Genomic DNA, 16,277 nt, shown 5'->3' on the forward strand with positions numbered 1-16,277 from the left:
GAATTACATAACAGAAAATAATCTATAAAACAAACTCCAGCCAATAGGCAGAATGAACACGAAGAACATGTAGATTCATTCACAAAATTGTCTCGAAGGTGTGTTCTTCCACAAAATAAATTCCAGCCGCTAGCGGGACCAGCACACACAAAATAAATAAATAAATAAATAAAGCCATTCAGTTTCCTGGGACAGTCAAACGAATGTTCAGTGAGCTGGCTGTTTCATGAGTGCAGGAGATGTCCTAATCATCCCAATGTCCTGCAAAAAATACTTCACGAAACAAACTCCAGCCACTAAGTGGAACCAGCACAAAAAGAAACAAGAAAGGCACCCAGCTTCCTCGGATGGTCAAGTGTATGTACAGCGAGACAGCTCACTTGGAAGCACGTGAGAAACACACCATGACTTCTTCAGTCCATTGATTTTATGAAAGACATTGCTTGTTGTGGGCATGTAAATATTTTGCGGCCATCCATATCTGTTCTCAATTTGGCTGGGAACTTCAGTGTTAAAGCGACCCTTTCTTGATGCAAAAGATTCTTGAAGGAGTGTTATTCCATAAAACATACTCCTGCCGCTAGGCAGAACCAACACAAAAAGAAACAAAAATGGCGCCCAACTTCCTCAGACAGTCAAGTGTATGTACAGCGAGACAGCTCACTTGGGGGCCATATGAAAGTCACCTAATGGTTTTCTCACCCCATTGTCTCTATGAAAGATAATGCTTGTTGTGGGCATGTCAATATTTTGCGGCCATCCTTAGTATCTATTCTCAATTTGGCCGGAAATATCAGAGCAAAAGCGATCTTCCGTTGATGTAAGAGTTTCTTGCATTCCTTGAATCGATCACGTTTCTCTCTTGTCAAATTTGCAAAATCTGGGAACAAGAAAATGCTGTGATTCTTCCAAGTAAGCTTTCCTTTGCTCCTCACCTCACGCAACATGAGATCTTTATCGGATGATCTCAGAAATTTGGCCAGAATTGATCAGGGCCTGTCTCCCTCAGCGGATCTCCGAGCCGGGACTCTGTGAGCTCGCTCAATTTCCAGCTTGTGGCCTGTTATGTCGAGCAGACTCGGGAAGAGCTCATCTAGGAATTTCACCATATCTCTGCCTTCTTCATGCTCAGGAATTCCAACAATTCAGATGTTGTTTCGCCGGCTACAATTCTCCAAATCTTCCAGTTTTTCCAAAATGCGTTCCAAATCTATCTTAGTCGCTAGCAGATTAGCAGCCAATTCCCCCTCTGATGACTCCAGATAATCGATCCGTGTCTCGACGTCCCCGATTCTTGTTACCAATTTCATTTCCATCACAATAATCGATTGACGTATTACAGCAAGAAGTCAGCAACAACTTTCTTCAGCATCACAGACATGCTCGCCAGTTGACGTTGAATTTTTCCCACCGCACCGTCCAAACCGAACTCCTGGTCTGCGGACCCGTCCGAGGCACCAGCTTGAGCACGTAAGTGTCTTTTAATATCTCCAGAGACCGAGGATTTTGAATTCTTTGCCATGTTGACTTCAATGGAGAGATATGTAGCAGGGTGTATCAAATCTCACCAGTTTATGACATAAAAATAATTAAAAACTAGCAAAGTGCGCAGAGCTAGCGTTTGCACGTCCGCTCCTCGTGTGCCGTCACGTGACTCCCCTCGGTAAATCTCTTTGTTGGTAATTTCATAATTGATAGCTCCATACAGAAAAAAGTTTAAGTACTCTACCTATAGTTAAACATTCTAAAATATTAAAAACTAATTGTAGAACTAATTAATGATAAGAAGTTATAGAAAAGAAGTGACAATTTACAACCCCAATTCCAAAAAAGTTGGGATAGTATGAAAAATGCTAATAAAAACGAAAAGGAGTGATTTGTAAATTATATTCACCCTTTGCTATATTGAAAACACTACAACTACACATTATATGATGTTTTACCTTGTGAATTTCATTGTTTTTTGTTTTTTTAATGTACAGTCAATTCAGATCAGATGATTCAACACACTCCAAAAAAGTTGAGATGGGCAGTTTAAGACTAATAACAATTTGACGAGTTAAAATAACAAGGCAATGTTAAACAGGATATGTTAAACAAGTGAGGCAATTGTGTCATAGTATATAAGGAGCCTCCAAAAACAGCTTAATCCTTCAAGAGCAAGGATCATTCGAGACTTGTCAATTTGCCAACAGATGCTTCAGCAAATAATCCAGCACTTTAAGAACAAATCAACCCCCCCCCCCCCCCCCCACATCAGCCACAAACATCTGCAGCCCCGGCCTGTGGATTACTTTTAACTTGAACGGCTGAAGTGCCAGGTACCAACGAGTGATCCGCGCCAGTATCCTTCATGTGGTGGAGCCACTGAAGCGGGAAGAGCTCACCTAGGAATTTCACCATATCTCTGCCTTCTTCATGCTCAAGAATTCCAACAATTCGGATGTTGTTTCGCCGGGTAGGATTGATCCGCGCCGGTATCCTTCATGCGGTGGAGCCACTGAAGCGGGCCATGGCCGGTGGATTCACCAACTGACATTCGTGGCATGCCGCACACCATCTGCGAATGCCCGGCCAATAAAAGCGGGCCATTAGCCAGTGCAGTGTCCTTTCTTGTCCTAAGTGACCTGCCAAAGATTATGGTGAGCCTCCTGGAAAAGTGTTTCCCGCCGGCTCTTCGGGACAAATAACTGGGTTGTATTTTCATGGGTTTGAGTGTCATGCATCACTCAATACAACCTGTCCTTAATGATTGAAAAATATGGATATGTGAGTGTGACATTAGGCTGGAGCTTCTGGCCATCGATCACTCTCACTTAGTCAAAGGCGTTCTTAAGGGTTTCATCACATGACTGCTCTAGAGGGAAATCCTCCTCTGGGAATTCCGGTGGATTCCCCCTCTCCTGCATCGCTCCGCCTCCCCAGCCATCATGTCACACACCAAGATTTCGGTTTACAGGTCGCATCCACACATATCGCTTTTAATAAACTTTTAAACCCCGGCCAATTGGTCCCCAAAATCAGTAGATGGGTGAGGCGGGAAATAACCACGGCCTCCACTCAATGCTTTTTCCTCCAGAATTGAATAATGGCTATCACTACCAAATACTCGTGAACATCACCATGCACACACCTCACCATCACCTTGTGTTTTGCACCCAAAGCCCCGTCATGAACCAAGCCATTGTGAATCGAGGTTTGATTACAGCCAGAATCCACCAGGGCTTGATATGTATGCCCCTTAATACTTACCGGTATATGGTACGTCCCTGCTCGATCGGGGGTAGTCTGTGGTGTGTCGGGGACCCAGACCTGGACCCATGTCCCCACCTCCAATACCGGACACCGGTCATAGGCGTGTCCAGGCTCCCCGCAACTCCAACAGACTGGCCCAGGCTTCCCAGGTTTCGGCACCAGTGTAAAGTTTCTAAGAGTTGGAGGCAAGAAGGAAGCGGACACCAGCTCGCTCTTCCCCTGGCGGACAGAACCGCTCCTCCCCTTCTTCGGCGGATGGCAGTGATTCCTCTGGCTCTCGGCAGCCGGAAGCAACCTCCAGGCAGATGGCCGCGCCTGCTCCCCTGGCAGATGGCAGCGGCGAGGACTCCAAGACAGCGCATCCCTCCTCCTTCCCGGGTTTCATTTTAACTTTAACTTTTTGTTTAGCCTCCCATTCAGCTCATGAAAACAAGCTGCGTGATCATGAGGAATAGAAATCAAATAAATCCAGCAACACTTGGAGGACAGTGGAGAATGCGACTAATAAATTGTTAATTAAGCAACACTTCCAGTCTACTCACAAATGTTGCTGGAGTGGTTGCCTCGCTATCAGTCTCAGAGCACACTTGTCCTCTTGTTTTTTCTTTAGTGTGGCAAAGTCAAGTGGCTGGTTTCAGACTACTGGACAGGTTACTCATGGCCATTTGATTAAGATAGCATAATGCATAGCCTATCACATGAAAGCTGAGTCCATCCAAACTTATATTCATATATTCCATCTAAATTACATTCACAACTAGCCTGTTGTAGTACATGCATTCATTTTTCTTGCTTGAGGTGGAGACCCTAAGTGTACATTTAAAAGGAACAAAAAGAAGACAAAAAGAGCAGACAGGTGTGATAAATGTTTTTATTGCACCTGCGAGGGCAACTCAGTTCCCACATTTACCTACAAAATCAAAGGGCAGATTAGGTAACCTAGGTAAAATTTTATTACTTAATTAATCACATACGTTTGAGATGAATTCACAAATAGCCTACATCTTAATGTGGTGGAAAAAGAAGGCAGGGGTGCACAGATAGTCTAGTCATGCTGTTTGTCACAGAAACAATGCTGACCATGCTGAAAAATCATGAAAATTATTAGAGAAAGGTAAGGCAATATTAACTATGTCAGCATCTAAAGTTCCATGCAAGTCTTATGGTTACTTTGACCTAACCTTTGCGCATCAATACTTAAAATAAAATAAAATAAAATAAAAATTCTCCATTAGATTAAGTTCGATCTGACGAAGAGCTTGCATTAACGTTAACAGCCAGTGGGTGGCGCTTGACTAGGTCCAGACTTGCATTGGAGCTGGACTAGGTCAAGCTCCACCCATTAGGCTCTGCAGTGAGCACCACTTGGAGAAAAGGATACATTTATACAGTAATGCCTCGCTCCCTTCAGAGTGGCCACATCCAGAGCTCTGTCATAGGAATGATCACTCAAAACAGTGGTTATAAACGAGAACGAATTATTCAAAAACATATTCATTACAAACGAAACCCCACTAATTCAAAACCATAGAATGGGAGCAGTTTAGAGAGTGGAGTTGTTTTTAATAGGCTTCTTTTGGAACATTTGTAGCTGGAAAGAGAAAAAAAATGCATGAGTTAAGGCGTGTGTGAGAGAGAGAGAGAGAGAGAGAGAGAGAGAGAGAGAGAGAGAGAGAGAGAGAGAGAGAGAGCGAAGCGGAAAGACCTTATTCCACAGTAAGCATCAACATCAGTCTCCGTGCCAATCTGAAGCTGTACGTGGACACATTCGGGCACGGAGATCTTTTCTGTAAGAGTGATTGTGTAGACGCGAATCAACCAGAAACTGGATGGTTTTGTATAAGGGTTAACTTAGAGGTTGAACTTGAGTAGCCGAAGTCTTGGACGGATCTCCACTTTTGTACAAAACAGCCTACGTTGAGCGCATCTGATCTTCCCCGAGCACTCGGAGCTGATGAGGGGTTTGCTGTCGGTGTGATCCGTGCGCAATGGCCGCTTCATGCGGACAGAAGAGCGAGAAGTTAGATGAAGCGCAGGCTTTGGCGAGGAGCTGTGCGGGGCGACCGGACTTTCTGCCCTGCGATGGACTATCCATCTGCGCCACACACAGCCACGGGAAGTGCTTCAAGCTGCACTGGTGCTGTCATCTGGGCTGGTGCCACTGTAAGTAGATCTTACGTCCAGTCTCTACAGCATCGTTGGAGGCAGGCAGGTTATACTCTCATATGCGAACGCAGAATATCCACTTGGATGATCCACTGAATATTTGTGGCTCTTTCAGTGTGAAACTTTCACCCACAAAGTGAGTTTGTGGTTATATGAACCTTTTCCTATAAAAAGGAAAAATCAGTTAATTGGTTGCTAGTATTATGTGAGGAAAGACAAATCACAAGCTTGCTAAGATGTTTTTAATCTGCAAAGAAGCATCTTTTGGGTTGACTTTAATAAAACAAAGGTGTTAGCCACAATATCAGGGAAATTCGTTGGTTTCCATTTCTCTTCAGAGAGTTATTGAATGATGACGTCAGGTAAAAAATTCTTCAGTTTATTTCCAGCAACTACTAAAGGATTTACTGTAGGCTAAACTGCTCAAAATATGCATTTGACCACTATACATGGTGTGTCACTTTTTAATCAAAATGTACCTTAAAATACCAACATATTTTCATTTTATGAGACGTAAAATAGACATAATATAATGAGTCATATTTTTTGGTTTGATTAAGGCTGTAATAGCAACTAGCCTAAACTTTATCACATTCTCATAGGAGAAACTAGTGTTTGCGACACTAATGAAATATTAAACAAGTCGATAAATTATACATAAACATCTTAGAAATGACGTGCCACTGGTTGTGGATTTACATGTAGGCTAGTTTCTGTTCTTCCAAACAATAAGATTTTGATTTTTTACTTGTACCTTTAGATCATAAAAGTAGGCTAAATGACCGCATCTGGCTTGTATTACCATGACATTGTCAATCTTTGGCCAAAAGATGTCAAAATGTCAAAGATACAAGTACACACAGCACAAACAAGCAGTAAGCTATAGTGCAGCTGCAGCATTAACGCTGGTTATTGAATGGACAATTCATGAGATAATCAGATCAGATGCACCTCTTACCACCGTTAGAGGGAGCTGTTGATGTTGTCTATTTTTCCATTTTGAACAGAGATTTTTATTGTCCTTAACAGACCGTTACTTCAAAAAGAGACCAACAGTATCTACCTTAACAGTAGACACATAAGAACTTTACAACTGAAGTGAAACTTGCCAAGACTGTATTAGCTGAGGAAATTACTCTACCATGACAGAGTATTATAGAGGAAGTAGAAGAAGTCAACAGAAGAGTAAAGCTGAGTACTGAGATGTCTTTATAAGGCAGTGATAGGATCAGGCCATTTCTGGTTTATGAACAACAGGGGTCTCTGTTAAAACTGGCAGCCATTATGAGGGTAACAAATATCATGTGACTGTAAAGGAGGGAGCAGATTCCTGTGAAATAATCATCACCAAATGTGTGTGCTTATGTCAGTATGCAAGTGGGAGAGAGAAAATCAGAGGAAGCTTTGTAAACACTTACATCTCAGTGAAGAGATTCTTAATCTTCTGGGAAAGTGACAGTAAAATTAGGTCACTCTGGGTTTTTGTGGGTTTTGTTATGCAGTCGCATCATGACAGTGTTTCTGCCAGCAGAGATTTCAGTTTGCACCCTCACTGACTGATTCTTCTGTCAGGCTTCCTGTTTCAGATTTACCATCACCGAATTATGCAAGAAAGGGTTTTGTGAAGCCGATAGCTAAAGTCAAGCAGAATCATTCTTGGCTAAACTGTGTTTGAGAGAACCCCCAGAACCTGAACCTGACTTCATAACTCCTCCCTAGTTAAAAAGTAGTTTTTTAAAATATTGCATCTTATTCTGGCCATGTATATCCAGCTTTTAAAGGAAGATAAGACTGACATGTAAAGCGATTAATCACAGTTTGAAAATTGTATAAAGTGTGTGCCATTTTAGGATGGGTTATATGAGATAGAGTATGCTACAAGAACAGACCAAGGCAATCGTCTGACGAGGAGAGTGTTCCTTGACCACTATCGGCCCTTCAAAAACGTATAACGCATGGGGAAGGGCAGCCAATACACTTTTTGGGGGTTGCCCTACGCAGACTGCATAATCTGCATATAGGGAGTGGCGGTACAGCATCTCTGTACATACAGTATATATTAGGCATGTAACGATTCACAAATTTCATGATACGATACGATACGATTATTAAAAAAAATAAAAAAAATTACGGCACCCACAAATTTCTTTCACTTAAACTTATTCAAGGATTCAACATAAATGTATTTTAAATCTTGAGTAACAACATTGTCTGACATTGGTAACATAAAGCAGAGCTCTATAATAAAGTATCTTAAACAACAGCACTGCATTAATCAGCAGATTATGAGAAAAACTCACAATTTTCATGTTTTTCTTGAGGAAAAATTAGTTTGTCTACACTCAAGTCATTTTAATTTGAATAGCACTTTTCACAATACACATTGTTTCAAAGCAGTTTTGTAGAAAATCATGCCTTAAAGTCTTAAAGTCCCCAGTGAGCAAGCTAAAGGTGACCGTGAAAAAAAAAAAAAAAAAAAAACTTTCAATAGTTAGTGGAGAAAAAATAAAAAAACTTTGAGAGGAACCTGACCTCTGACTTTACATTATATGTTCATAGTACAATATTATTTAGCGGTTTGAGAAAAAATTATCGGCACACATAATGTTTTGGCCGTCTTCCCCCAATTTTACTTTGCATGTAAACTTTAACAGTCTTACCGGCCTATCCAAAGTGTTGTGCTCATAGCTTTTTACGTTTTGATGGCAAAAGCAGAGAATAATAAGTCTCATGTAATCACAGGTTTTTTAAATTGTCAGCTGGTAGAGGCTGGCTGTTAATTGCAACTTTCTGCTGCAGTTTCTGCCTCGAAAATCCACTGATTTGCGCGGTGATGTTGGCATAAATAAGACAACATGTTTGATGTACTGTAGCACTGGGACATGACAACTTTATTTGGCAAATTTGACAAGCTGTAACGCTACAATCTACTTGGCGTTTGCCATCAGTCTTCGAGCTCTCAACTCACTGGCCAGATCCAGCTCCGTTCCTGCTACATGTCTCTGAGTGATGATGACTAAATGCAGCCGGTGCCAGCCAGACATCACTTCAGTATGTTACGATGGACTTCAGGGGATGAACTGATGCTAACTCCAACCATAAGACATGGGATACTTCAAATGCCACTGCCTGAACCTGGACTTAGGATAGACCTCAACGAAATGACCTGCCGGTTGAACTGCGATGCACCTCACTGATCTCTACCTGCATCACCTTGGTCTAATGATGGACTACACTCTTAAAATGGAATACATAGACTATCAATTAATTGCCAACAAAAGCCTTCATCAGCCAACTAACAAATGACAATGCATCTATGTGAACTTCTGCAGTAAATTCAGGATGAACTTCAAAGACAGTCATTAATCTTACAGTTCATACACAATCTTTGTTTAAACACTGGCCCTTAACACTTACTTAGTTTACTAATTTTAAACCATGACTTGCACTGCACACAAATAACTAATATTAGTATTATTTATATTTATGCTGTTTTGCCAGAGGGGAACTGGCACCCACAGTGAGCCTGGTTTCTCCCAAGGTTATTTTTCTCCATTAATCAACATCTTATGGAGTTTTGTGTTCCTTGCCACAGTAGCCTTCGGCTTGCTCACTTGGGTTCTAAATACAATTAGTATTTAATTATTTAATTAATTATTTTTAATACACAATTTACAATCATATTTAATCAAACTACACAATGATGGTCACGGATCAGTACATGGTTCAGTTTTTGCAGACCTACAGTGTCATTTCTGTGTGGTCTGTGTATGTTTTGTATATTGTTTTTTTTTTTTTTTTTCTGTTCCTTTCCTTTCCCCTTAACAGACATCAGCCTTCTTTTGTTTGAAGCAGGTCACCACTGCAGGAGTATTTATGTCCTAGGTAGGTGGTTTTCAGGTTCAGCTACTATTGCATATTCAATCTTTTCTTACACTAATTTAGTTTTCCCTTCATTTAATTATGATCTTAGCTGTTTAAACCAATTATGGACTCGTTGAATGTTTTATCATTGAATGTGAGTGGTCTAAACTCAGCCGTTAAACAAACCCATGTTCTTGAATACCTGCACCGTAAATCAGCATCTATTGCCCTAATACAGGAGATGCATCTAAAACAATGTGATGTGACCAGTTTCCAAAACAAACAATATAAAATGGTGGTCTCTTCCTGTGCCATTAACAAAATTAAGGGGTTACTTATTCTGTTAGAAAGAAGTTAAATATAACTATTGAACATATACATAACGATAACAAGGGACGATTTGTTTATGTTATTGGCAAACTAAACAACATCAGACTGGCGCTGGTCTCTATATATTGTCCAAATGAAAACCTTTCTCTGTAATATATCTGTAACAAAGGTTCACGTTGGGCAGATAAAGGAGGAAGTTGGAACCGGTTTAAGCGAGTCCATTTTATTCACAAATAACCAGCAATCGCTGTACAGCTTCACTCAAAACACAAGACGGCTTTTCAGCGTCACTCAAATAAAGAGTCTGCTTTTCAGCTTCACACAACACAAGACTCTCCCTCAGGGAACAGACACGAAGACTCTGGTCTGTCTGTCTCTCTCCTCACTCTGTGAACTGGCCGTCTTTTTATCTCCCCCGACTCTCACTGTGAACATAGAGTTGGTAATTAGCACAGTTCATCTCAGGTAGATATCGTTACAGCTTTCTCTCTCCCCAGACGGGCGCTCGACCACTCCCTCACCTCCACATACCCCCCCTTTTCTGGAGAGGAAGTCCGCGACAGCCATCTGTGCCCCCAGTCTGTGGACCACCTCGAACTTAAATGGCTGGAGTGCCAGATACCAATGGGTGATTCGGGCATTGGCATCCTTCATGTGGTAGAGTCATTAGAGTGGGGCGTGGTCCAAACAGAGGGTGAATGCTCCTCCCAACAAATAGTAGCGGAGAGTGAGGACCACCCACTTGATGGCCAAACACTCCTTCTCTATGGTGCTGTACTTAGTCTCTCTCATAGAGAGCTTTCGACTAATGTACAGACCTGGGCGCTCCTCCCCCTCCACCACTTGGGACAGAACAGCACCCAGCCCCCTGTCTGATGTGTCCATCTGTAAAACAAAAGGGAGAGAGAAATCAGGGGAATGCAGAAGCGGCCCACCACAAAGTGCAGCTTTTACCTGCGCGAAAGCTTGTTGGCACAACTCCATCCACTGGACCGGGTCTGGGGCTCCCTTTTTAGTGAGATCAGTCAGTGGGCTGGTGACGTTGGAAAAATTAGGCACAAACCTTCAATAGTAGCCGGCCAGCCCCAGAAATTGTCTCACCTCATTTTTGGTCTTGGGTCTCAGGCAGGTTGCGATCGCTGCGGTTTTATCAATTTGAGGTTGCTCCTGCCCGTGACCCAAGTGGAACTCCAGATACCTTACCTCCACCCATCCAATTGCACACTGCTCTTCGCAGTGACCTCAGAACCGCCCTCAGATGCTGCATATGCTGCTGCCAATCATTATTGTAAATAATGATATCATCCAAATAAGCAGCAGCATACACAGCATGCGGTCTGAGGATTCGGTTCATAAACCACTGAAACATAGCCGGGGCCCTAAACAAACCGAACGGAAGGGTCACAAATTGGTGTAATCCAAACGGTGTGGAGAAAGCTGTTTTTTCACGGGACATCGGCATTAAGGGGATCTGCCAATATCTCTTTATCAAATCCAGTGTTGAATAAAAGTGAGCCGAGCCCAACCGATCGAGCAGTTCGTCAATACGAGGCATTGGATATGCGTCAAATTTAGACACCGCATTGACCTTTCTATAATCCACACAGAACCGGACAGAGCCATCGCTCTTAGGTACCAGAACCAATGGGCTGGCCCAATCACTGTGGGATTCTTCTATTATGCCCATATCAAGCATGGCGTAATAGAAGAATTTAATTCTAACCATACTACTTGTTTCTTGTGTTTGTGTAAGTGGTAGGGGCGACTACATACCACTACCCCGGGGGTTGTCTCGATGTGGTGTTTTATGAGATTAGTGTGGCCGGGGAGAGGCGAAAATACATCCGAGAAATTATTTTTGCAACCTGGCAACCTCCGTACGTTGTGATGGTGAGAGGTAGTCTCCGCAAGGGACTGGGGTGAACCGATTGGCTTTTAGACTCACCTCCAGGCCGAGCTCCTCCCTCTCCAGAACTACCGTCACCAGGGATATGGGGACCGCCTGCCTCCATGGTTTTAGTAGGTTGAGGTGGTAAATTTGATGAGCCCCGCCCCTATCCGTATGCACTACCTCACTCACTGTGTGACCTCAAAGGGTCCTTGCCACTTTACGAGTAATTTAGAGCTCCATATGGGCAATAATACAAGTACTTTATCTCCCGGTGCAAATTCCCATAGCTGAGCTACCATTATACAGCCGGAACTGTGCCTGTAGCAAATTCTCCTGTTATAGTCACCCCAGTGTGTGGAGTTTTGCTCTCTGGTCAAGAACTTATTGAATTTCATTTTTGCTTTGTGAAGGTCCCTCCTCCCAATTTTCCTTCATGATGTCTAACACACCACGAGGCTTATGGCCATATAATAATTCAAATGGGGAAAACCCTGTGGAGGCTTGTGGGACCTCTCGTACTGCAAATAACAGGGGTTCAAGCCACCTATCCCAATTCTGAGCATCTTCGTGCATGAACTTACGAATCATATTTTTTAAGGTCTTATTAAATCGTTTGACCAAGCCGTCCGTTTGTGGATGGTAGATGCTTGTCCGAATCGATTTAATACCTAATAATTCATACAGCTCGCGTAGTGTATGTGACATGAAAGTAGTGCCCTAGTCAGTGAGGATTTCTTTTGGAATCCCCACTCGGGAGATTATTCTGAAGAATGCCTCCGATAAACTACATGCTGAGATGTTGCGAAGAGGCATTGCTTCCGTGTATCGCATTGCGTATTCCACTAGAACCAACACAAAGCGTTGCCCGTGTGCTGACCATTCTAATGGCCCAACAAGGTCCATGCCAACTCTGTCAAAAGGAACCTCGATCAATGGAAGAGGGCGCAGTGGCGCTTTTGGAGTGGCTGGCAGATTCACCAGCAAACATTCACGGCATGTCGCACACCACCGGCTAACATCCCCGCGAATGCCCGGCCAATAGAAACGGGCCATGAAATGGCTTATTGTTTTCCCCTGTCCCAAGTGACTTGCCATCGGACTAAGGAACAATATTTCCTGATGGCTCCTTGGTACTAACATCTGGGTTGTATCTTCTTTTGTCTGAGCATCCTGCGTCACTCGATACAACCGATCATTTATAATTGAGAAGTACGAATATGTGAGTGCAATGCATGGCTGAAGGCGCTGACCATCAGTTACTTTCACTTGGTCAAACGTGTGCTTAAGAGTCTCGTCTTGCGTCTGCTCCAAAGGGAAATCCCCAGCAGGAATTCCCCTAAGGGCTGGGGAAGCTGAGGCTTCCCCCTCCCTTACGTCATCCTGACGTGGAGCTGACATAGACAGCCCCGGCTCCGCCTCCCCCGTCAGCGCATTGCACACCTCACACTGTCTCACTGTATTACAGGACCCATCCACACACAACCCCTTTAACAATTCAGGAAAAGCCGGCCAATTAGTACCCAAAATTTGTGGATGGGTGAGGCGGGAACTAACCATGGCCTCAATGTTATGCTTTTGACCCCGAAATAGAATAGTGATGGTCACTGCATGATAATCATAAATATCCCCATGCACACATCTCACCTTCACCAATGCCCCATTTTGAACCAAGCATTGATGAATAGAGGTTTGGTTGCAACCTGAATCCATCAAGGCTTAGTATGTACCCCCCCAATACTCACGGGTATTTGGTATGTCCCGGCTCGATCAGGGGCGGCCTGTGGCCTGTCGATCACCGGGCACTGTTCGCGGACGTGTCCCGGGTCCCCGTAACTCCAACAGACCGGCCCAAACCTCACGCCCACACCAGTGACGGAAGCTTCCCCCACCTGAGAGGAAGTACGGGTAGAGCCAGGGAGAGAGACAGGAGTGTTAGCACACCCCCAAGGCTGGGGCACCGGTCTCAGGGGATTGTTCCACCATTTCCGGGGGAACGGGATAGGTCGGAAAGAAGGAGGGGAGGGGGAGGGATGACAGGGAGAGAGAGAGAGAGGTTCGCCGGCCCCCGGGTGCGTCACTAAATGGTCCTCCGCCAGCTTCACTGCTTCATCCAGCGACGGCGGTCCACAGTTCCTTTTGGTAGTTTGGCGACAAATTGTTCCAGTACCACAAGATCGATGATGCCCCCAACATCGCTGGGCTCCTTGGCCAACACCCACCGCCGGCAGGCGTCGTGGAGCTGTTGAACAAAGGCAAACAGGCGGCCGACTTTGCTCAGTGTCAGTGTTCGGAACTGCCGGTGATGCTCTTCGTGACTGCAGTCGACCTGCTGCAGGATGGCTTTCTTCAGCTCAGGGTACCTCAGGAGGTTGTCGACCGGGAGTTGTTGGGCCGTGAGTTGGGCCTCCCCGGTCAGCAGCGGTAGGAGTTGGACTGCCCACTGCGCACGTGTCCATTCCAGAGCTTGGGCCGTGCGCTCGAAGAGCTCCAGAAAGGCGTCCGGCTCATCTTGTGCCCCCATCTTCACTTGCGTCACATGGGGGTTCGCTGCTGCCGGGGTCGTGGCATGCCTCTCAATAATATTGCTGTCAATTCTTTTATCCCTTCATTTATTCCAATTCTATCTGGGTATTACCATTCTGTGTATTACCATTTATAAAGACATTGATAAAATTGGTAGAAACAACTTCATTAATATCCTAGATAAAATCAAGATGTACCTCCAAAGATGGAACCATCTTAAGGGATCTCTGCAGGGCAGAATTTCCACAGATAAAATGAATGTGTTACCGCATCTTTATTTTTTTATTTCTGATGTTACCGCTTTGTCCTCCCCCAAATTACTTTAAAGATATTAATTCCATGATTTCTAATTTTATCTGGAATGGTAGACGTCCAAGGATTAGGCTGGACACATTGCAGCGGCCCAAACCTTTAGGTGGATTGGCTGTACCAAATTTTGAATTGTGTTACTATTTTCAAATTAGGGCGCTCCGTGCATGGGTAGATATACAATCCAAGGCTTCATGGAAAATAATTGAATAGGCAAAAGTGAAACCACATTGGCAGGAAGATGTTTTAGTTTGTGGCATGGGAAATAGAGCTGTAAATAAATTTGGGCCCATAATTGCAAACTCCCTCAGTGTGTGGAAAAGGGTTGAACGGTTGGTGGAGGGCCCTTTCAAGTTTTGCCCAACTACACCCCTGTGGCACAACACTGACGTCTTATGTGGAAATCAGCCATTTATTCAACCTTCCTAGTCCTCTCTAGGTATAAGCACATGTGGTGATCTTTACGATAGTTTAGGTCTTTGTTCACTTCAGACCCTAAGAACTAGGACCTCTCTGCCTGCATCTTCTTATCTTGCATATTTTCAGCTAAGATCTGCTTTGAAGGCATATGGAGTGCCTTGGGCATCTCCTCTCTCCTCTCACCCCATGTTGGATTGGATCACACCATCACATGTCTAGACATCTGTATCTAAAATATATAGCAAACTAATAGAGTGAATTTCAAAGTCTTTACCCATTGAATCTGTATGCAATCGTGAGTTAGACAAATCTAACATAACTATAGATTGGGATACAGTGTGGTCCAGTCTTAAAATAACATCCAAAAATTTAGCTCATCAAGTTATCAACTATAAAGTTATACATAGAGCATATATAACTCCTACAAAAGATTTAAAATGAAACTACAACCTACATATGTCATATATGCAATACCGCTTCACCAGGTACTATTTTACATATATTCTGGGATTGTCCTGATGTTTCAGCTTTTTGGACTCATGTAAACTTTGTATTGTCTGACATACTCAAATTTCTATATGTTTCTAATCCAGGGCTGTGTCTTCTTAATGATAATTCTGAACTACAGTTGAAGTTATATAAAAGTAAAATGCTGTTTGCTGGTTTTACATCCACAAAGAAAACAATCATACAAAATTGGTTCACCCCAGATATGTGTATGAAATCATTTTGGATTCATAATTTCCTTTAAATAGTAAACTTTGAATGCACTACAGCACGATTGAACCATGCCCGACCAGAAACTGTTGAAGCCTGGAAATCCCTCTTTTCTAACCTATTGGATGTTATAAAGGAACTGAATCTAAAGAACAGGGACTCACAATCATGAACAAGGAATGTATCCCCCACTTGCTTTGTACTCAAGTTCTGTATATAATTTATTAATTTATTCTGCTTTAATTTCAGTATTATATTTATCTTTAACACTGCTGTGTCTGTGTTTTTTCTTTGTTTGTCTGTATTGTTGATTGTGTAAAAAGCAATAAAAGTTTTGATCACAAAAAAAAAGATGCATTTTGGTCCGATCACATGTGGTCAGCCCTAAATTCAGATCTAAAGGTGTTCTAAAACGTTTTGGGACTGGATCACAAATACCATATATGAATGTGGTCAAAAACGCATGTGACCACATTGCATTTGAGGTGTAAACACTAATCCATCCTGAATGCGTCCCAGACAGCAGCGAAGTACCACCCCTCACCTGTCAATCAAACGCTGCGCTAAAACAAGATTTAAACTTTACTGGTTACGAGTGGCTTTAAAAGGAAATAACTGTCCGATCGGAAAATTTGAAAAAGGTTGGATCTTCTTTAGTGTGTCTGAAATCAACATGCCGCGAGACAGATAAGAAGCACAGACATCTGAAGCATAGATTTATACAGGAAATGATCCGAAGTAACGGGTAATTCTGCTTAAAATGTTGCGTTTGTGCTTAGATTAAATTTAAGGTGCATCTGGG

General features: G+C 43.1%; 1 protein-coding gene across 1 annotated transcript in view; it reads left to right on the forward strand.

Moving 5' to 3' along the window:
• Positions 1-4,147: 4,147 nt before the first annotated feature.
• c7h3orf70 (chromosome 7 C3orf70 homolog) overlaps positions 4,148-16,277 on the forward strand; it is a 33,788-nt gene continuing 21,658 nt past the window's right edge. Inside the window, exon 1 of the mRNA XM_051702576.1 lies at positions 4,148-5,418. Coding sequence (XP_051558536.1) covers positions 5,244-5,418 — 175 coding nt within the window. The 5' untranslated portion in view covers positions 4,148-5,243. The remainder of the gene's footprint in view (positions 5,419-16,277) is intronic.

This window comes from Myxocyprinus asiaticus, chromosome 7 (assembly GCF_019703515.2).
Source record: "Myxocyprinus asiaticus isolate MX2 ecotype Aquarium Trade chromosome 7, UBuf_Myxa_2, whole genome shotgun sequence".
In the NCBI taxonomy this organism is placed as follows: domain Eukaryota; kingdom Metazoa; phylum Chordata; class Actinopteri; order Cypriniformes; family Catostomidae; genus Myxocyprinus; species Myxocyprinus asiaticus.